General features: G+C 39.4%; 2 protein-coding genes across 4 annotated transcripts in view; one reads left to right on the top strand and one right to left on the bottom strand.

Annotated features, from left to right (window-relative positions):
• LOC309497541 (uncharacterized protein) overlaps nt 1-17,793 on the top strand; it is a 48,699-nt gene extending 30,906 nt beyond the window's left edge. For all 3 annotated transcript variants that reach the window (XM_082167797.1, XM_082167796.1, XM_082167795.1), the window contains exons 11-16: nt 3,190-3,423; nt 11,725-11,795; nt 11,906-12,016; nt 12,639-12,736; nt 14,855-14,924; nt 16,898-17,793. In XM_082167797.1, coding sequence (XP_082023923.1) covers nt 3,190-3,423; nt 11,725-11,795; nt 11,906-12,016; nt 12,639-12,736; nt 14,855-14,924; nt 16,898-17,149 — 836 coding nt within the window. In that variant the 3' untranslated portion in view covers nt 17,150-17,793. The remainder of the gene's footprint in view (nt 1-3,189; nt 3,424-11,724; nt 11,796-11,905; nt 12,017-12,638; nt 12,737-14,854; nt 14,925-16,897) is intronic.
• Nucleotides 17,794-21,181: 3,388 nt separating this feature from the next.
• Nucleotides 21,182-22,889, bottom strand: ascl1a (achaete-scute family bHLH transcription factor 1a). The gene is made up of 2 exons (XM_082168154.1): nt 22,113-22,889; nt 21,182-22,014 (listed from the first exon to the last, which is right to left on the bottom strand). The coding sequence occupies exon 1, from the start codon at nt 22,714-22,716 to the stop codon at nt 22,126-22,128; it is 591 nt and encodes a 196-aa protein (XP_082024280.1). The 5' UTR covers nt 22,717-22,889; the 3' UTR covers nt 21,182-22,014; nt 22,113-22,125.
• Nucleotides 22,890-23,481: the final 592 nt, after the last annotated feature.

Raw genomic sequence — 23,481 nt, 5'->3', positions numbered from 1 at the left:
ATGGAATGACGTGTTGGGAAACTGAAGATCCAGAAAGGATAATCAGTACCATGAATAATAATCAAGGAGGGATTTTCCCTTTTTCCTCCACCCCTCCCTTTATTCTGCCAAAAGATGGAGGAGAATGGCTTTGGGTGGCACTGCTGAAAGCCTCTTGCCGTCCCGATTGTGTTGTTGACGCTCATCCCTTTCTCAAACACACAAAGAAAGAGATACACGGTCGACCTTCTTGCTTCTTTCTGGTGCACTGGATGCTCGGATTTCCAAATGGGAGGGTGGGCAGGGTGTGTGTTAACCAAGGCGGACCAGGGGTGGTTTGTTTTTTGTCTTCTATGGCCTTGTGAGCACCAGGGGAGGGCTAGATGTAGGATTTGACTCTGCCACTCTCAGCCAAATCCAGCTATCTGTCTCTTTCAGGCCGGCCAGTTGGTATGGTAACCTGGCGTGTGTGGGTTTAAGATGGTTTCTAAGCAGGTCAGTGCCTTGTTTCCAGCTTTGACCGTTCAGTAATCACTGTTCTGCATTGGAGGATTAGGCAGTGTAAGAAAAGGAGGTTTTACAGGGAGAGATAGGCCGCGCTGAATGGAATTAGTTGAGTTTCGCAAATTACCCTGTGAAACTTGATTTCACACAACGGTCAGGGTCTAGAGATGTTTAATCCACACACACACAAAAAAAAATACACCTAGCTTTTAGAAACATACAGTGCTCATTCTGAATCGTACGTTGACTCAAAATGTATTGATTTAGTAGATCATTCCATGCAGTCTTTTTGAATCAAAGTATAAAGTATTTAAATCTGTGTAATTAAAATTGGCCAGAAAGGTAGAATTAATTAACAATTCAAACGTGGCTTCACTATGTTATTTTAGAGCAATAATCAATAAAATGTGCTTTCCCATGGGAAGTAGAACCTGACATTCTCTGATCTCACGTGTGAAGACTTGCAAGCATTTATCTTCTTTATCTTCATTCTTCTTTTTTTTTTCTTTTCTTTTTATAAAAACAACAAATGTCTTCCATGATTGGCTGATTTTAAAATTTGCATGAACAGAAAACTTTCCAACATCAAGTTTGGGCTGCAGCAGTCTGCTTGCTTAGATTACAAGGACCAACAGTCTGTGGATCATAAACTATGAATCATAAACTATGTAAACCCGTTTGCCCTTGCAGGATTTATGCAAAGGTGCCTTGTTGTCAGTATTCTCACGTTGCACAGAGCTGATCACAGATCCATTACGGCCCATTTTTAGAGCTGAGCAAGTGCTTAACTGTCCATTTTCACGTCTCATTTGCTCGTTTTGCAAAACCATAAAATATGGCTGGTGTTTTCACACCATTAAAGGCTGAGCGTGATGTATTGGCATCTGTCAAGGTGAGAAATCCAAAGCAGCATTAGCCTATATGATCAGAAATGAGATAGAAGCAGAGACACCTGCTCTTATCAACAATATCCGAACTGTGTTTAATCCCGATAAATAATCATAGTTTATTCTATAAATATTTTTTTTTAAAGTTTATTCGGTATAAAGTAGCTAAACAAAAAATGTCCTTAAAATCTATAAAAAAAAAAACATTATTGGAATATTAAACATATATACATTTTATAATAGTTTTTAGTATTGTCGTTATTAACATATTATTGTAATTTAATAGTGTAATATTCTTTATAGAATTATTTTGAAATAAAAATATTAATCTCTGTAGCACAATAAATTCATCACTGTAAAAAGAGATCAGTTGACTTAACTTAAAAAAGTGAGTAAACCGGTTGCCTTAAAATTATTAAGTAAATTAAGTTAAAAAAAAAGAAGTTATGTGGAATTGTCAAGTTCACATAACTTAATTTTTTTCAATTACGCATGAAGTTTGTTTACTTAATAATTTTAAGGCAAGGGGTTTCCTCACTTTTTTAAAAGTTATGTCAACTGATCACTTTTTAAAATACATTTTTAGATGACACAAACCAAATATTTGCGGCAAATGAGCTAACTTTGCACAACTATGATTAGTTGCATTTTATTAATTGCATTTAGCATTGTTTTAGCTTGCTGTCTATAACACTGAACAGACTTGCAGCCCATTTCTGGATCTCAACCAACCAGTTGAGAACCACTCTCTCAAAGACATTTACTATTGTACATTTACTAGCGCATTCTGTAATTGCAAATGTAGAAACACGAGGTCGAATAATTAACAAACTGACCCCTGGAATTCATGTGCAGTTGTGTTAATGAGAACGAGAGCTGATTTTCCCGTTCTCCTCTCTCTCACACTGTTGCACAAAGCCACATTACAGTCCAGTGTTTTAGATTTAAATGCTGAAGAACACACAATCCAGAAACCCCCACCGGTTCAGTGCTTAATCGATCTCACTCTTTGTGTCTCTAAACGCAGGAAGTGCTTTGTGAGGACTTCTCAATGAGTTCTAATGAAAGCTGCTAATTTGGGACCGCTGGTAAATTAACAGACCTCCAGGTCTCTCAAGAGAGCATTTTGCTTTTAAATGGTGTCTTTGAGGAAGGACAGAAAATGTGATTATGAAGTGTAAAGGAGGAAGGAAACAGAATAAGTACATTTTGAATGGAAGAGATAAGGGGAACATTTGAGAATTCTGCCACAGACAACCCATTGGTATCCAATTCACAGAAAAAGCCAAGTAAAGGTACAAAAAAGAAGGAAAGCATTGTCTCACCCGTTGATAAATTAAACAAATACATCTAATTCTATCACTGTTGTATGTTTCAAAATGCACAAAATTAATTTTAGATTAGAAGTAGCATTTAGAAGAAAACAGAATATTACAGGTCAGCGCAGCAGAACATTGTTATGGGTGGTCTCCATCTTTCCTGGGCCATAAAGCAGGGATTTGGGCTCTAAATAATTATAAATAAGTCTAAAAGAAATTTGAAAGAAATCGAACATTTGATGAATTTTCCATTATTACTATTGCATTCTGCTTTCTAAAGATTGGCAAGAAATCACGATTATTTTTTTCACTTTGAAGCCATTTTTTAAAAGTGAGATATACAAACAATTCCTCATATTTTTGTTTCAAAATTATTATTATTTAAAAAAATGCAATATATTATATGATTATAAAAAATGCATTTTGTGAACAATGTATATTTATTTTTAAATTGATTTAAATGTTATTATTAATTTATATTAATGTCTGCTAAATTAAAGAAAGCCCAGCAAACGAGGGGACCATTCTGGTCCTGCAGTGCCCAGAGAGGAGTGACCATGCTGAAAAGCACAGGAACAGGTCCGACAGACTCCGAGAGAAGAGGAAGAGGAAGAAGGAGATCAAGAAGACAGAGGCGAGGAAGAATAAAGCCCTGGAGATTTACTCCAAACTGCGGGATGGAAAAGACCTGACAGAGCCCACTCATCAGAGCCCTTGCGCCAAGTTTGAGGACTGTAAGTACAAATCCATATGAAAACCGCTCTGAATTCTCAGACTAATACGGTGAATGTATTATGACATAATTTCCAAGTCGCTTATTACAAATCTGCCATTGTGAACTGGCAATTTAAACTGATGATTGATAAGGTCCTTTCAGTAGGCCACCATTTTCATTTTAAGGACAACAAAAACGCTCACAGCATTCAAACAGAGAACCCCACCGCTGTAATTTGACACTGTGTACACACTCCAGTCGTCCCACCATCTCTTGTTTAGTTTTGAGCTTGGAGCTTTGCACTTGATTTTTTAATTAGCTGTGCTTTCGAGTGCCGTTCTGCCAATCTACGCCAATGGTCCCAATTTGCTGGCCATTTTCATGATTGGATATGCGGTTTGGAGTGCTGAGGAGAGAGAGGGTGTGTACTGAAGGTCAAGGTGAAGGGGCGGAGCCCCAGCAGGGTCACGGGAGGTCACGGGGCTTGTGTGAATGCAGGGGTATTGTGTGAATAGGCCTGATTGGACAGGTCCCTTCAGCTCCTAATCAAGCACAAGAGGAGGAAGCATGCAGCTGTCGCTCACATCAGAGATGAGTGTTGCTCTTTGTGTGTGTGTGGATGAAAGTGAGAGGAGTTTGAAAGGGAGAAAGTAAAGAGAAATGTGCTGAAAATGTTAATGTTTCAGAATGACTCTACATTTCGCTTGTTCTCCTGTACCAATTATTTCTATAGGATTCCCTCAGAACGAGACGGCATTCACCATAAATTGTGTGTATGAATATGTGTGAGGCCTCTCAGACACGTGTGAGTGTGGCTCCTCATTAGGGGCGCAAAAGCCCTAATTGGACATGATTCGTACCCACTCTCTCCATACTGACCAGAACATCAAAGCACAAATGGCAAGTGTCCCAAAATAGGTCTGGCCTTTCCTGTTCTTTCAGTTTTCCCCTTCTTTCCTCTCTGTTTTTGGGGTTTCCCTTTCTATGGCCCCTACCTGCAGCAGGTATTCAGTGTTTGGCTGTATGTATAGCACTGTTTGTTTTTTTAGTGTTCATGGTTGCATTCAGAATAGAATACTAGCATACTACATACTGGACAGTACTGTATATATTGCTTACTATTTATTTTATTTTTTTAAGTATGTGAAATTCAAATAGTGTGCTACATTATTTTCATCTGACCTCACGTTTAAATCAGTGCGTGGCTTCTAGCGTAATAAAAAAGGTGAATTAGTATATTTCACGTGATGTGACGAAGAAAAAACAATAGATATTGTGGCCTTAAGAATTAAGAATTAGATTCCTCAACATATTAATTTGTTCCCTCATTTTAGTAAAAAAAAAAGTCTCTTGTTTTAGTTCAAGTCATGTTGTATTAATTTGTTCCCTTATTTTACCTTTTAAAAATATGCCGAAATACAGTCATTATGGGAATCCGTACGATTGGGAGTTTCCCATCCAGATTAAACTCATTTTCATGTGAATTCTCTGCAATGACCAACAAAAAGGTGCTTGGGTTGAAATTGACAATTTGCTATGCTATTGACAATAGACAATGGACCTTTTTTTTGCCCACAAAGTTTTGCTGATGTGTTGAGTGCAATGCAGTGAGACTCATGGCCAAGTGTAGTAGGATTCATGCATACAGAAAATGTGTTTACTGTGCACACTATATATATATACTGCAGACATAATATGACAATATGATATTTTGATCATAGCCTTCATTTATAAATCCAAATGTATGCATATTTCCCTACTATATAGTATACCAAAAGCAGTATGTCAAATGAGTTGTGTCTGATTGTGCAGTATTCATTAAATACTGTAGGCAAAAGATACTTGGATGGCCTACTATTTATGATTTGTTTCTGAAGTGCACATCCAATGGGATGTCCCATGAGGTTACAGGAGAGGAGTCAGAACATATGTAAATATTAGAGAAGAGTGGAATAGCTGTTTTTGGTATGTGTGAACTGTATTCATACTACATGTATACTTTATAGAACATACAATATCCAGTCCTCTGACAGTACGAGATTCTGGTTGCAGAAAGTTTGCATACTGCACACAGTAGGCTAGTACACACTGCATTCTGTAAAAATAGTATGAGTAGAATGCTATTCCAAACATAGCCCTTATCTATGTTTCTTCTGGTCACTTGGAGAAAGTGGAGATCTCTGATAAATGTTAGCATTGAAGGGGAACACCTGGTAGACCTGAAACTGCCCCACCCTGCTTGTTTGCAAGTCTGCCAGTGGTTAGTGTTCAGACCATATAGGAGGCTGACTATGTGGCTCATTTGTTGTTTTCTCACTGATGAATGGCTTCTTCAAAAGCTCAGCATCCTGAAAGGCCAGAAAGTGTGTGTATATATGTGTGTGTTAGTGGTACAGTGGCTTTATGTAAGTGCTATTTGCGCAGTGCTAAAGGATGGAGTAGCTGTGTGTGTTTACTATTAGCTCAGAGTGACTAGGCAAACAAACAGTCCCGCTATTGACAAGCACGAAGCATGGAATATGCTCGCTGTTTTCAAAGCTCACAGCGAGAGGGAGAGAAGTGAACCTGTCAAAGACTCTATTATGCGGCATCCAAACAGAGTGGGCTTTTCCACAATGCCCTTAATAAAGGGACAATGTCAAGGAGAGCCGTGGCAATAATAGCAGATGATTTGACCATTGTGGGGTTATCGTTGTAGATAAGTTATAACAGATGATTTGCCCTTTGTGGAGTTATCAGTGGAGATCAGGGTGTAGTGGTTTGTGAGGGATTGTGGTCTGTCTGTGTGTATGTGTGTTTGAGAGTGCGTGGCATGCAGCCAGCAGGAGGAGTGTGTTGCCTGTGTGTGTCTTTGTTTGTTTTTCACCCCTCCTTTTAATGGGCAGTAAAGGGGCGGAGCCAAGTGTCCGGCGGCCAACAACAAAGCTTGCTTCGAGAGGTCTGCCAAAATTTCCCCCCTGCACTTGTTCAAAGGGACCAAAGTACAGTGCCAAATTTTTAAAAATCAAGGAGCACAGCAGAGAGTTGGACAGCCCGTGTAAGTTATTTGTCAGTTGGGTCAGCACCACAGTGGCCCGCACGTGGCATACAGAGTGCATACAATGTGTGTGTGGTGTAGGCTGTGGTACACACACACACACACACACACACACACACACACACACACACACACACGCACACATATATAATTTGAGACCTAAACCTAACAAATTTATTTTTATGAAATGTTTTGTTTGAAAGATTGGTTTGTGGTATATTTCTTTAAAATACTGTGAATGCCATTTTATTTTGATAATTTTAATCAATGCAATCAAATTCATACTTTTCGAAGTGAGTCTCAGGTGACCAAATACTTTTAGGACCTCATATCTCTTTAACATCAGACACAAAAGTTGAAACTGGAAATTATATATTGAATTTTTCAGTTGGATGTTTGGAAACCATTAAGTGTCAAAGATGTAGCAACTACAGGCACTTTTTATGTTTCAGAGGTTGTAATAGAATCTTTTTTAATATATTTTTTGCTATATGAAAAAATTATAGACTTTGTTGTATCCTTGTTCCAGACCTAGACATTAGATTATGAAGATCCATCATAAAAATAAAAAAAGAATTACTTTATTTAAAGTTATAAACTCTTTGAGTATTTATTAAAATAAATATAAAATGATGTTCCAATTTTCACACACACACACACACACACACACACACACACACACACACACACACACACACACACACACACACACACACACACACACACACACACACACACACACACACACACACACACACACACACACACACACACACACACAAAAACTTTCAGTCAATTTTGGCATCATTTCCATCATGTACAAAAATGATGGCCCTAATAAAGTTTTATCAAAAGGAAACAGTGACAGGAGAGAGTTTGAGATGAAAACGGGGAAATATCACTTGCGAACATAATGTTCATGTTCCAATGACACTTTAAATATGTAAATTTAGGTGTGTAATATTATTTAATTGTATGCATTTAAGATGCAGAAAACATGAAATTAGCCTTGACAAGGCAAAAGAGCCTTCCATTTTTCCCCCCAAAAATTATTTCCACCAGAATTAAACACAATATACAATATATGGTGGAGATGACACTGTGGTGGAAATGTTCATGAAATAAAATTGTATTTTATTTCATGTTATTTCATGTTCATGTTCATGAAATAAAATGTCAAGTTCTGCATGTATGTCCACTGTTGGACATTGTTAGTAGACAATTAAAATAGTGAGCATGAAATGTGCTTTAAGAAAGTTTATTTTCTAAAAATCCAAAAGGCTTAAAGTGCTTATAGCTTGGTTTGACCGTTATTGCGCTCAGCACATACATTTTTGATAGCTACTGTCATTATTTGACATTTACTGTATGTAGAGCAACCCCAATCTGAGAAAAGAGGTCATAGTCTGCAGATTCAGTTTGACCTTATTAGTAAACTATGTAAGGGAGTCTTTCTGAATGATGATGAACATAAACAATTAAGCTACAGGATTAAATATAGAACACAAACAAACACGGGTACAAAAGGACCCCCATAAAGCACAATGAGTCTCTGTGTATGGATGATAGTGTTATTTTTGAGCGGGAGTGCGTGTTTGTATGTGTGTCAGAATGTAGCATCATTGGCCTTCATGACAAACTTATTTTAAGGCAAAAGAAAGAAAAGTTAAAACGTTGAGCCTATATGTTCTAAGACAGTAAGAAATAACTGTACACTGAATAGTAAAAATAAACATCCATTATTCATTGGCTATAGACGTGAAAGGACGTGCAATCAGTGCATTGCAGTGAAACAGCTGTGAAGTTCTGTCCTGAAGAGTGAGTGTTAAATGGGATGTGACTGCAGTTTTCTATGGCGTCTTCAGCCTTTTGCATAGAATGATTCCGGCTTGAGGCCGTCAGCCCTCGTAGAGGAGTGACTCTGTCAAAAAAAAAAAGAGAGCAACAAAGCACAAACGTGCAAATGTGGTTGACGGGGTGCACGTCGCCCGGCTCTCGTCACCCCTGTCACACTTCCCTTTTTCCCTGGCTTCCATTTGCTACTGAATTGCCGTCACTCCCATTACAGATTACGAGAGAAGTTCTGTTCTTGCAATCTCACTTTCTCTCTCTCTCTCTCTCTCCACCTCTTTTTTTAAGACTTCTTCTCTTGATTAACATTTTCTGCTAGGCTTCACACCAAAGGGCCAAACCTGTGTGCAGCAAAGCCCAGGGTGGAAAAAAAAGCCATCAGCCGCTGAAGCAGAATCAGATAAGGCTATCAGGCGGGAGGCGTTAGCCCAGGAGCTTTGTGCCCCCTCCATCCCCCTTCCCGCACGTTTGCCTGTGCTTCCTCCCTCAATCTCTCACTCCACTGCACCTTTTGTTCCCTTGATTCCATGGCATAGAGCCCCCCCAAAACACACACACACACACACACACACACCATGAGCCACAAATCTCTGAGTGGACCGGTGGCCTGAGCTGGGATGCAGCACTCTGGTGGGGTCTAAAAGACATCTATAGTGGAGTTTAACAGAGGACTATAGTGAAGTTCAAAGGCCTCGGGAGGAGGTAAAATAAGGAATTTGGTGGAATTACAGACAGTCAGAAAGTGGTGCAGGCGTACATAAATATGTATATATGCTTAATATTTTAGTAAGTGAGAACAATGATAACTGATATGCCTAAAAAAAAATACCACAAAGTGTGTGTTTTATTTGTAAACCAGACTGTAGGTGACTTCATCAAAACACAGATTACAAAAATAAAGTTGTTGACTTTTTACCAAAAAAACAAACAAAACAAAAAACAGCAAAAAATAATTTTCTTAATTTGTGTTTTCCAATACCAGTGATCTAAAATCCTTGGGTCATATTTTAGATAACCCACTAGATACATTTTAAATTAAAAAATGGCAAACTTTCAGACTTTAAAATAAAACTTTTAGACTATATTAAGATTAATTTATAAAGAATATCTAAGTTTATTTTCCTTGCCTCATTGGAAAATATTTTTCTTGTTTTAAGCATAAATCTATGTTTATACTAAAAAAGAAAAAATGGCAGGAGCATAGATGGATGGATGGATGGATTGAAAAATGAAAGATAGACGGACAGAAAAATTTTAAATGAGCAAAAATAAATAAATAAATTAAGTTTAAGCTTAAAAATGTGCAATGGTAAATAAATAAGCTTAAAAGAAAAATTGTAAAATGCAACAAAAAAAACAACAATTAGGTTTAAGCAAAGTGAACTGGATAAATAAAGTATAAAGAAAATAATAAAATAAGCAAATAAATAAATGAAACAAACAAATGTGAATGGGGTACATAAATAAATAATATCTAAAACCATGTAAGCTTATTTTTACTGGACAACAAGACTAAAAAAGGGAACAAGTCAATGGAGATAAACAGGAAATTGGGGTAGATAGGGGAAACACGGTTGGGCCATGCCATATTCAAACCTGCTTCTCCTAAACTGCTTGTATTGTATACCACTCGCATGTCACAACTCTGGCTGCATCAAGCATGTTTTTTCCATGGGCCATATTTTAGTAGACATGTAGAACACACACTTCTCTAAAAGTGTCCTAGCTGCATGTCTCATATAGTGAAAATCCAGACCAATACACATGTGCAACCCAGACAGATCAGATCTAAACAGTGGCAGCAGGACCAGGCCAGCAGATTCAGTGTCTTGGGAGCATCTGAGACAGATGAGTGCACATAAAAAGAGAGTCAGTGAATACAGATCAGTTCAATGATCCGAACAGATCACTGTTTCAGATTTGAAGCTAAATCCAAGCGCTGCAGAGGGACCGGGGTGGCACCAGAGCTCTCGCTAGCCGCAGTTATTTGCAAACAGATGTGCGTCCCTGGACTGAGAGGTTTTGATCAATCAGGCCTTAACAAGTCAAGTTGACTACATGCGAATGTAACACTTTGCATGAGAATGGAAGAGGCCATGCAAGGCCCGGGTTTGATTAGGGGTAAGCTGATAAATGGCAGATTGAATCGGACCCCTGTGAGCAGGCCGCAGCTCATTGGGCCCAGTGCTTTAAATCCACACTGATATCAACTCTTTCCATCCTATTCTTCTGCATCGCTGATGAATAGATCCATTATTCAGTGGATTCTGTCTATCATTCTCATTTGTTTCATGTATTGGAGTGGCAGCAGCTTAAATGAGCTCTCCACAGATTTCTTTCCTCCCTATTCCTTCTTTTTCTTTTTAACTTTCCTGTTCTGATCCTCTTTTCCTAACTCATCTGAGTCATTCCCATCTGTCTGTCCCTCTGTGGCCAAATGGTTGAGTTTCTGCCTTTCCCTGTACTTAATGCTTCATTATGTGGTTGGACTCAATTGATGGTAAATAGTAAAATACATGGCTTTAGATTTTCTATGGTGTTGTTCTTCAGGCTAGATGTTTTATTTTTATTAATACTTTTATTTAGCAAGGCAGCATCAAATTGATCAAAAGTGACAGTAAAGACATTTGCAGTGTTACAAAAGATGTCTATTTCAAATAAATGCTGTTCTGAACTTTGTATTAATGAAGCAGACCAACTGTTTTCAACATTGACAATCATGCATAAAGTTTCTTGAGCATCTAATCATCATGTTAGAATGATTTCTGAAGGATCGTGTGACACTAAAGTCTGGAGTAATGATGCCGAAAATTTCACAGGAATAAATTACATTTGAAAATATATTCAAAGAAAACAGTTATTTTAAATTGCAATAATATTTCACAATATTACAGTTTTATGTGTTTTGGGTTATAAATGCAGCTTTGGTGAGCATAAGAGACTTCTTTAAAAAACATTAAAAAATCTTACAGACCCCAAACTATAGTGTGCATCTATCGTTGATTGTAGTTTCTGACTCACATATTTAAATCATAATCTTTAGTAGACTCTCTTTCTCCTTTCACTCTAGACTAAACTTAAACTTTCTAGAAAACTAAAATTCAAACCATGGTAAATCCACATTTAGCAATAAATGTAACTTTTGTATGCACGTTTTTGGCAACACTTTAAAATAAGGTTGTATTTGTTAGTTAATTTACCTGTATTTAATATATATATATATATATATATATATATATATATATATATATATATATTTATATATATCGTATAAACAATATATAATAGTTAAACAATATATATGTGTGTGTGTGTGTGTGTGTGTGTATATACATATGTATAAATGCTGTAAATGGATCATAGTTCAAGTTAACTGTTGTGTATTGTAGATTGTAACCTACATTTTAATACATTTCTGTGCTTGATTTGCAGTCGATTTTCTGGCAAAGTACTGCATCCTCAATCAGGAGAAGCTGTCAGTGTACAAAAGGGCTTTTGAGGCCGTGAGTAAAAGAAAATCCCACAATTTTCTCATCAAAAATAACTGTTTTGCTCATTTTCATATTGGTAATGACAGTAATCAACTGTCTTTAACTGTATACTCTGCCTGCAGGCTGATAGCGATGGAGATGGTTATCTGAGCTGTATCCAAGTGCTACTTGCCCTGAAAGAGATCATTCCCCCAGAACTTCTGACTGAAGAAGAGGAAATATATGTGTACAGGGTGAACGCTGCCTTCACAGAAAAATATATGATCTGCCTGTCTTTCTTTTTTTACCTCAATGTCTGGAGGCAATTCACAAAAAAATATTTGGGACCGCTGATAGCGCATTTTATTTGCATGTACTGTCTGTTTTGTTTTTAGCACCCGATTCACTAAAGGATTCATGCAAATCAAAGTAACTGCGCACACACACCCTGAAAATCTGTGCCGAACGTAGTTTGCATAGTAGAATTCCTCATCTTGCAGGGCCCTTATCTACACCAAACAAACTTGTCTACACCATACAACTGAATATAAGCCTGGTTGTGAGACTCTTCTGCATCATTTGATCATTTTGATTTAATTAATTACTACTGACATGATTGCTAAAAATCTCTTTTAATCAAAATTCAGTTACTGCCTGTTTTTCATTTATCTATAATAATTTTATATATAAAAATGAAATAATACAATTGTATTTATTCTGATTGTTAATACTATTATTACTATTATGTTTTATATATAATAAAATTAAAATTAAAATAAAACAAGTAAGATAGAATGTTGTGTTGTGTTTGCATTGAAAAATTGCAATTTTAAATATATATTTATATGTATTTAAATAAGTATGATCTGTTCTCAGATTCTGGAGCTGGTTGATTTCAGAGTGACAGAAGGCCTTACGGATCTGCGCCTGTTTGCTGTAGTGGCCAGTCTGGCCCAGAAAATAGCCACATTAGAGTGAGTCGACAGGCCAAGCATTCAACACACACAATAGCATTAGAAGAGGAGTCACTGACCTTCCATAAATAAGGATGGGTAGTTCATGAGTGTTTGTGTGTAGGAGCACATGGAGGACCGACAATTGTGTGTATCCGTTTGTAGCACCTATACCGTTCAATTTTACAATAATACAACACAATGTCCCTGCACACTAGCACTTGTCTTCCTGCCATGCGATTCGAGGGTGACCCATGACAGCCTGGGCGGTCGTGTGTCGTGTTGAAGTCCATTACTGTGATGAGGGTTTGGGGGCATTTGGCTGTGATGCTACACTACAGCCCATATGCCAGAGATTCCCACACACAGGCTCTTTCATTCCTGCTCACTTTTTTTAGGATCTTTAACAGCTTCCACTCAACGCAGGGGCCCATTCTGGGTTTCTTGGGTTATGTGTGCGAGGGGATTTGGGGTCACGCCTCTTCGCTGATTTACGGCATTGCTCTTTGAGCATGTGAGCGATGCCTTTCCCTATGCTAGTGGACAAATGCAACAAATGAAAAGGAACAAGGCTGTTTCTTTGGAATGGACACAATAGAGACATTTATGTGCTTTAACCTTTTCCATCAACCTCTTCTGAACCCTGATATGGATTTGACCCCATTCATTAGCTGATATACACCCATGTTCACTCATTACACTGGTAATAACCCTCGTAGAATGACAAAATCCAGTCCGACTGCTTGTTTTTTTGCGTGAATGTCCAAAATCTCTCCTGTCACCTTTTGCTCTCGCCATCTGTCAGTGCTTTGGCACTTTCTCCTGGAGCTGGTCATGTGATTAAACCCTGTATTTCCATACAGAGGCTGATATTAGCAGCAGCAATCCCTAAAAACAACGTGTTTTCATCCACCTGTGTGATTTTTGTGGGTTGGAAGGTAGAAGCGTCCTGGGTGGGCTGCGTGTGGCCTGAGTGTCCGCAGGTTCAGTTCCAGTGACGAGAACAGTAAATCTATGGCTTAATTGGACTGATTCAACCCTGCGAGTCAATGCGTGACTCACTGCACCAATTCAGAATGAAAAAACGGAGGGAAACCTGAACCGACCTCCTTTAGCATCCCGCCTCTCTCTCTCTCTCTCTCTCTCTTGCACTCTCTGACCCAGTCCAAAACATAAACACACTTACCGCCAAAACCTGCTTGTCAAAACAACTCCACCCAAACTTTAAGTGGGTCACCCGTCTGCCCCCCTCCAAAATCCAACCATATCTTGCAAACCGCCAAAGAACCGCCAAAACTTTGGCAATTACGTAAGCACGAGGTCCGCGGTGATGGGGCGCAACAATAGAAATGGGTTAGAGCTGCTATTATCCTCCTCTCTGTCTCTGGTGCGCTCTCTTTTGCCCCGGCTATTATCCACGGTGCAGTTTGGGCTCTTTTTCTGCAAACCAAGTGCAATTAATGATCATTAGCTGGCCTGTCTCTCCTCATTCCCATCAAACCCCCTGTCTCACCGCAAGCCCGGATGAACGGGCCAATAGCGGTTTGTCTGAGGGTGGCGTACCAGAAGCTATTCTCCTCCCAGCATGCTCTCTGAACGGAGGGGCTCGTTAGCACAGGGATGACCATCGTTGTGCCACACGCTGGACAGTGGAGTTCTGTCCCGACTGAATAGGCGCTGCCTCTGAGCAATTATCCCAGTGTGTGCGCGTGCAAGTGTATATTTGTGTAGATGTGCATTGGTCACATTGCTCCAGAGCGTGTCCCCTAAACACCCTCCTCACACTGGGGCAGGGTTTTATTTATCCGTTATAGTGGCGGGTTGGCCCTGTGTCCGAGATCATTGTTTTAGGGGACAGGCCATAATGAGCAACCACAATGGGCTCAGAACACTTTAGCATCATTGCCCCCCTCACCCCCACCCAAAACAACGTGCCACATGATTTCTCTGGAAAAAGTACCCGCCAAAATACACTAACATTTACCAGATATCCTTGCATAACCCCATCGACCTCTGATAAATTTTGATAATTTTTTTTATTCTCATAATTTATATATTATATATATATAATAGAATATAATGATATATATAATATGATCAAATATCAAAAATCTCAGAGACTTCTCTTTTGATTCACAGTGATTTCATGCGCTCCCTCGTCAGCAAGATGGATTTCAAGTCTCTGGAGATGAAGCTTTATAAAGCCAAGGTTTGTTTTCTATTGATAATAATGATATTTATCGTCATCTGTCATACTTGCTTCATAGCAAACTGTTCCTGTTCATTTGGCAATTCTGTCCCTCTTTCTCCCTCTCCCTCTCTCAGTAGGAACTAATTACAGTGAAATGGAGACCATAAAACACTTTAAAGGCCAACTCAAACGCGGGCTTAGTAAAACTAGCTGTTTCCGTCAAGCACCTTGCATGTTCATTGAGAGGCAGAGTAAAAAAGAGAAATGGCATTTTCTCTCATTTTTCCTTCAGCCTTTCCCCCTCCCTCGTATTCATGGATTACAGGCTGTAATCTCATTAAAGTGGCCGTCAGTGTACATCCAGTGCAGCGTGCTCTGTAATCAAGCAAAGACATACTGCTCATCTCGGATAAAGCAGAGGTATAAGGTGGCCATTCAGTGGAAAGACCCGACCAGACCCATTGAACAGAAAGGGCCGGCTGCTGAAAAGCGTAGAGACATAAAAGTTGATGGCGGAGGCTGGGGAAACTGAGCCCCTGCCTGGTCTAGGGGTTAGGTGGAGAGGGGAGGCTAATTACAGAGTGAGCTGGGCTTGAATTGTTATCGAGGGAGAGGAGAGAGGAGTGGGCACTTTGCCAGGGGATTACAGGACACACACACATACACTCACTTTTAGTCATTACCTCGGATGCATTTAACTGTGCAAACAGGTGCGCTCACAGAAGAGTAGGAAAAGGCCGCTGTAATTTGAGCCCCCTCTGGCACACGTGTGAACCCAGCATACGCTTTCACTCTCTCACACAAACATAGAGGTTATAGCGACATCAGTGCCCTGACTATCCAGAAGTGTGCAATAGGTGATGACTCGGGCCAAATGAATGTATTCACTCACAATGGATTTGTACTGGAGGGTTATATGTATAGACCCGTGCTGATATGTACCACAAGTTAAAGCCCAGGAAAATACCTTGTAATTAGAGTTGATTCAAAAAGTTTTTATTTTATTTTATTTTGGTAGTACTACCAAAAAAAGGCCAAACCAAAAATGGCAAAATATTTAGTAGTCTGTTAAAAAATGTTATCTCAAATCCCTGGTCAGATAATTAACAAAAAATGCACAAATACGGAATAGCCTTCACTTTTCTGTGAATGTTTAAGCCATGTGGGTAAACTTGCAAACAGCTTTTTACAGGAAGGAGAGTCAGTGTTGTTCCACTCAATGTTAATGGTTTAAAACAGTTCATAGTTGAAAAATGTCTCCCAGTTCGTTTGAGTTTAATGTGAGACCAAATATTCGCTATAGGGTTCAAATCTGGACTCTGACAGGCCAAAACATGAGCCTGATGGACTTGTTCTCAAGCCACTTCTTGGTTGTCTTTGCAGTTTGGGCAGGAGCATTGTCTTGTTGAAAAGCAACATCTGATCATTCCTCTTTAGATAACAACTTTTCATTTGTGGGAAGCAAGACATTCTGAAATATTCTCCTGTACTCCAAAGCATTAAATGACTTTTCACAGTGAAGTAGCTCACCATTACCAGCGGCTAAGAAGGCTCCACACACAATGACACCTCTTCCTCCATGCTTCACTGTGGTAGAGTGAAAAAATCTCAAAGACACTTCTCTGGAGCATCACCATGCAACTCGTGTTTCACTGTGACACACAACTTCTCATATTCTGCCAAATCTTCATTCTTTATTTGATGAATTTCTGAGACAGCAATGGCTTTTTAATTAGTGCATTTGCTTAAATTTCGTTAATTTCCTGAACAATAATTTGTGGTTAAAACAATTAAAAGCTTAGTATTTAGCCATTTTGGGCTTGGCCCTTTTTTCTTTTTCTTTTTTGCCCAGGAGTGCAAGTACATCTGCAATAGTAAAGCACTCAAAATAAAACCTAAAAACCTGCATGCCTAATGTAAGTGTCATAAGATCGGACATTAAATACATTGATGCTGTTGTACTAACCTGAGTATGCATGCATGTTCTACAGCAGTTGTTCCTGTTCTTACTGGAGGCCCAGACAGGGGGTGCTGGGGCGCCAGAGGGCTGCATTGAGGCAGAGCAACTCCTAGTGGAGCTCAAGGCAGGGGGCATCAGGCCGGAGCACGAGGCGTCGGTAAGACGGGAACTTCGCAATCTGCGCTCCCTCGACCTTCTCGACTTCCTTGCTCACCTGCCTCTCTTCATCCTCATCCACAACTCGGTGATCGCCAACCCCTTCGATGACTCCAGTAACCTGTGATGGTATCAACAAGAACTGTTTGCACCAATGGTTTTGTCATATTAACTCCAGTGCAAAACATTAAAAACTGAACATATATATATATACACACAATACACATATCTGAAAAAAGTTTAGGGTTGGTAAGATTTATTTTGTTTTTGAAAGTCGTTCTTAGGCTCACCACAGCTGCATTTATTTGAAAAATATATATATAAAAAAACTGTAAAAAAAAACTGTTAAATATTATTACAATTTAAAATAATTGTTTCTATTTGAATATATTTTAAAATGTAATTTATTCCTGTGTTGTCAAAGCTGAATTTTCAACATCATTACTCCAGTCTTCAGTGTCAGTTGATCCTTCAGAAATCATTCTAATATGCTGATTTGGTGCTCAATAAATATTTCTTTATATTATATTATATTATATTATATTATATTATATTATATTATATTATATTATATTATATTATATAAAGTGAATACAGGTGGGGCAACTGGTGAAGAAGAAACAATTAAGAGTAATGAAATTTGTTATAGTGTTCCGCTGCTAAAAATCAGCACTAAGTACAGAAGTAATAAATACGGAAACAAGTTCTGATCAAAATGATTATGTTTAAGTGTCCCATTTAATCTGCATCAATAAAAGTGACCAACAACAATGCTTTTTTAATTATTCTTTCATCATCCATGTCAATAACTCTCAAAAAAAAAAAAGGTTAACACTGACTGACTGTGTTGTCAAAATGACAAAACTTCACTCTGTTTCATGAAAAATAGGCCATGGATTTCATTTACTGCAAAAGACTGCATCAGTGGCCAGAGTCGTCATTGCTGAACGTAGAGGAGTGCTGTCTGTGGTACTGAAACACTGTTTGCTCTCCACTCTTCAGGGCCACAGTCGAGCAGCTCATATTTCATGCAGGCTAGAGGCTTTATTAAATGTAATTCACAATTTGGTGTACAGAGAGCGAAAAGTTTGTGCAAACATGGTCGTCAAACATCCCATCATCACTGATAATCACTCACCATAACTAGGACTCATGGGGAAAGAGGACAGAAGAGCTTTGACAAGCATGGAGAGCACCGTCACATTCAGACATAACAAAAGTGAGCATTTGTATAAGAAAGGGGAGAGAGGGGGAAAAACTGAAAAGGATCGAGGTAGCGAGAAAAACTGAGAACGACCGGTCTCATTTAGCCTAAAGAAATGACCGCAGTCCTCTGTTTGAGATTGGACAGTTGTGAAAAGCTCTCTGGGCACTCATGAGGAAGTGAGTGCTGTCTAACAGTCTGCATCTTTAGATTTACAAAGTCTGTTGAAGAAGTTGAGAGGCAAGGATGGCAGCACTTTCAAAGAGAATGAAAGGAGGCTGGAGAGGAGTGATAACAAGAAGTCCCCATGAATTTCAACAGGGAGAACATCAGAGGGGCCCGGATCACTAATCAGTGTGGGTTACATGCTGCCGCTCCCGTTCTATTCAGGCATGGCATAATGAGGAGGCAACATTCTGCCACAAAGGGATGGACACGCGGACAGGCTCCAATGGGCTGTGCGCACAACTACACACACTGTGTTGCTTGCTACCGTTCCCTTGGACACAGTTCAGATTGAGCATGAATAGTTTGTAAAGGGAATTGGTGGTTTGAATTTTCAGGTTAGACACAAAGCGCATTCACAACAGGTGAACTGAAAAGTTTAAGCAAGACATTTCCATTGCTTTCTGTGTGTGTTTAGTTGTGAGGGAAAAAAACGAAACAAATTTAGATTATTTTGCAGCTTTACTCCAGCAAACCCACAATTATTCTGTAAATGTTAACATATGTTTTTACATTGCTTTAACTCATGAAAATAAGTTCAGCAATTTTTAACTTTTTATGTTACACACAATTAAAAAATGTAAAGTCAGTTTAATGTGATTTAAGTTTACTTAATTACTTAATCACTGAAACATCCAAGTTGATCGTACTTAAAAATGTAAGGCAGCAACTACTAAGTAAACTAAACCAACAATTAGTAATGATTTCTGCAATGTCTCTTATAAACCAATGTCCTTGAGCAAACTTATTGGATGGAAGCCATCATTTATTATGTTTTCCCGGCTTATCTTTCAGTGACAGACACAAGAAGCCAGAAAGTCAAGTGGAAAATGTGTTTCATCCATCTCAGAGATCCTGATTCATTGATTTTTTAAGGACTCAGAGGGGAAAAAAAGAATTGCCTCTTTTCCCAAATTAATTTCACACCAGATAGATATGAAGCTCTGTCTATTGAAATGTAACTGACAAATGGGTCCAGTACGCTGCAATAAGACGATGCTCGGTCAAGCGACTGATGGATAAGTGCAAAAATTGATTTCCCAAGCTAGTTGACAGTTCAGACCCATTCATTTTGGATGGTGGTTTAACATGTCATAGAAGTTGGGTCACAGTGAATCACACAGTCGCAGGAAATTCTGGGACAACTGACTTGGTCTGTTTTAAAACCAAATTGAAATACAGTTGTTGACTTCTCTGGACAGATCTCATGACAAAACCTATAACTATTTTACGATGTGACAGTTCCGTATCAATTTAAAGTGAATAAAAGTACGATTTTTTAGAAAGAAAAATATGTAAGCATGAAGGTCCACCCCTAAACGGAAACGTAAGTGGCTCGTACGAAAACGAACGAGATACGGTTTTATACGAATTAGCCAACAATACGCCAAAATGGAAAAATAGATACGAATTGCCATGAGAGTTTATTCCCAACTTTCAGCCCACTAGCTATGAATCTGTCTGCTCGAGATAATTAAAAATAAGAACATTGTTTTGAATCTAAGAAAAGCGTAAAACTTTGGCGGATTGATAAGCTGGGGTAGGCTACTTAGTCTCAGGCCTATACCCTAAACAATGCTTGCGCTACTTTCGTCTGGGACATGCTTTTTTTTCTTCTTCAACACCTGCCTCGATCTTGTATAGCCTACAGCACTCGCTTCCAGACGCCGTGTTTTTAAAGGGGCAGTTGTTGAGTGCGTGTCGCGCGCTGTTGTCAGAAAGGCACACGCGCCTTCAGCCGACTCCACTCGAGCGCCACACACGCGGACAGAGCCTTTCAATTCATTACAGCAGGCACGCGCCCGCCCCGCGCGCACACACACTTTACCTGTCAAACTCCACGACTGTTTTTAAAACTTCACGACTGTGAGTTATTTATGTGCAAGCTTAACAAAAGTGTTTTACTAAATACGTTTGTATTTTGGGTCAGTGACGTCACGTTCGTGTTTTAGGATATTTGAAGTTTTTCATTAAAACGCAATAGAAAATTACTTGAATATGAATAACATTTTCACAATTTCGGAATGAAAAGTTATTTTGATATTTTTGATGGGCCTAAAGTTAAAATTCCCTAGGTGGTGTAACTGTCCAGACTGTAAGCTAAAAGAAAGAAAAAGAAAAATATTAAAAGGCTGATATTTTTGGAGAAAATACGAAAACCATAATATGTAAACACTTTTTTCTTAACAAATATTGTATTATATAAAAAAATATATTAAGAACCATCTTGCCCTGTGCGTCCACAAAAGTCCTATATTTCAATATTTCTCAGTATTTTAACAATCGTATTCCCTCGTTTTAAGTAAAACACTGTTTTTATAATTATTAACAATAATTAAAGCAAATAGCCATCTTATGTTTATGCACTCTCATGTGAGTACTTGTTCCTGTATGCTCTCTCTGACATTCTCACCCACAAAAGTGTTAGTAGGGTGAGCCAACAATATGTTTATTTTCCAAAAGTGCTGTCTTCTCCAAATTGGCATTCATTATGAGCGCATGCAGTCAGTGAAACGGTCCAGTATGCTGGTCACGTCTCCTCCTGCCTGACAACAGGCAGACTGCCGAGGCTTAGCAGGCTTATCACTTTTGTTGCCCATAAAAAAGAAAATGTGCAACGAAAATCTACACTTGACACTTGACTGTGTTCTTATAAAATTGCTTTCAGTAATCAACAAGATAGTAGAGGTTGCAGTACACAAGCAAACTCAAGAAAACATGTTTCTTTTAGAAACTTTTATTATGAGACTAAACTGTAGAAAATATGGAGATAAGGCATATTCTTATTTTCTGAAAGATGCAAACCCCAGCATTGTAAAGGCAAAGTGGAACAGTGTGGAGACACAAAACACCTCCGTTTGGACAATAGCTGCATAACCTTTGATCACTTCGAGTCATATTACAATTGCAATTATAATTCCTATTAAATAAGACACGTTGGTGTTGAAATTTAAACTCTTGAGTATTACACTCCTCTAAAACCCCCACAACCGTAAAGGGAATTGCCAGCTGCGATGCATTTGAGACTATAAGTCTGAATAAGCGAGAGGTAATGAGCAATTTACGGCAAGCTATAGGTCAAAAATATATACATATTAAAATGAATGTGTACAAAAACATCTATAAATCTCTTACATACAAAAATAGCTTAATATATTTCAAAAAAACATTTTATACAAATAGAACTTCCTATAATAAAATTCGCCAAGTTGGAAGCATATTAGAGTTGTGAGGGGGTCTATCAAGGCAAACCTTCTTTGATTACATTAGCATAGGTAAAGAACAACGTTTGCTTATTGTTGTTTATATTTCCACACTGTCGTGGAAAGTCATTTTAAAATAGATTTCTTGGGCGAATGCGCTGGAAGGACTGGTCCCCCGCTCTTCCCTCTTAGTCCTTTGGCTCTTTGACACTCGGGATCCGTGGTTTGCCGGTATGCATGGGCCATCTCTGGGTGTGGATTCGAGTCTATCCGAACCGGACTGCAGCGCAAACGCAGTGCTGTGTTCTTGGAGGACATCCGAGTTCCTCCCAAGTGAGTGCTGCGATTCGTATGCGTTTCCTAGAAAGAGAACATGTCATGGTGAATATCTTGCATGAACAACAAAATAGTAAAAGCGCAGCAAGAGCTGCAAAAATTATGTTTTGATTCATACGAACCTTTCACGAACGTTCAAAACCAGTTGGTGAAGTCCAGGAGCTCTTGTTCTTCTGGACTCAGAGGGTCGTAGGAGCCCTCATCTGAAGAGTAAGAGGACACGGGCGAACCGGCCATAGAGTTCATGTCATTCGTGTAGTTCTGGGAGATGGTGGGTGACAGGACGCCCGACTGGAACGCCGCGCTCACCGCGTCATGCTCGTCCAGGAGCTGCTGGAGCGCGCGGATGTACTCCACAGCCGAGCGCAGCGTCTCCACTTTGCTCATCTTCTTGTTCGCCGCTCCGTTGGGAACGTGTTCGCGAAGAGTAGCAAAGCCGTTGTTCACCAGCTTTACCCGGTTGCGTTCTCTCTCGTTCCGCCTGGCCACCGCGTGCGGCTGCTGCTGAGGCAAGCTGTACCCGAAGCCGGCGAAGTTGAGCCTCCTTTTGCACCGGAGCAGCTCCGGGGAGGATGAGCGCTGCCTCTTCGCCTGCTTTGATGCGGACTTGTTGCTGCACTGGCTGTCGGTCGGACTGAGTTGGATGCTCTGCGAAGCAAAAAAGCAGGCAGGTGCCATGAACTGCTGCTGGTTTACGCTTATTTCCATCTTGGCAGTGATGTCCATTTCGCGGATGGGAAAAAAGAGCGAGGGAAAGCACAAAAGTTTCTTTGGACTGCCCAGTGGCCGTGCGTCTTGCTCGTGGCGTTCACGTGTGGCTTCAATGGGCAGGGGTGCTCCGGACTCTCGACCTGTTCTGAGTTAGGAGATGGAAACAGCGCGGCCTTTTCAATACGCCGACGGCCCGCCGCGCGTTCTCCTGACCACGCCCCCTGAGATGCGCTTGCTTTGCGTACGCCAGGCGCGTGCCGCTCCTGCCACTGAGTAAACAACTTCTCGTAAAGAATGACTAGAGGTGTTTTTCGGTTATGACAAGTGTTTCTCGGAGAACAAACACACGCACACACTTAACTTCGAGCTGCAATGAAGGCATCCCGTGACCTTGTAAAATTAAACAAGAGCGCATTTCGATTTTTCATTATGGCGCTTAATTGAGAAACGCGTCATTAAACTGGCGATTAATAATGTTAAAACACGGACAAAGCTTGAGAAAAAAGAATCGAGCATGTCTACGGAGACGATGGACCGTAGTGTATTTACAGCTAAATAAACACTCGAAGGTTCATGAATTTGTTCAAATTTTAGGCTTTTATAATAATGGCAGAATATAACCTGTCATTACAGGAAAAATAGTTTAGAAACAAAACAATTCATAGAAAATGTGGCCTATAAGGAGAGAAAACTATTAAACTATTGTTTTGGCCATCAAATAGCCTAGCTACTGGCATCAATGATAACAAATTAACATTTCAAACATATTTGACAACTTGC

Source organism: Leuciscus leuciscus (assembly GCF_965113295.1).
Source record: "Leuciscus leuciscus genome assembly, chromosome: 4".
Lineage (NCBI taxonomy): Eukaryota > Metazoa > Chordata > Actinopteri > Cypriniformes > Leuciscidae > Leuciscus > Leuciscus leuciscus.
Note: the sequence above shows the minus strand (reverse complement) of the source record. Positions and strands in the feature narration are given on the sequence as shown.

Coding starts and splice junctions, on each gene's coding strand:
- ascl1a (XM_082168154.1), bottom strand. CDS start 22,716: ATGGACATCACTGCCAAGATGGAAATAAGCGTAAACCAGCAGCAGTTC.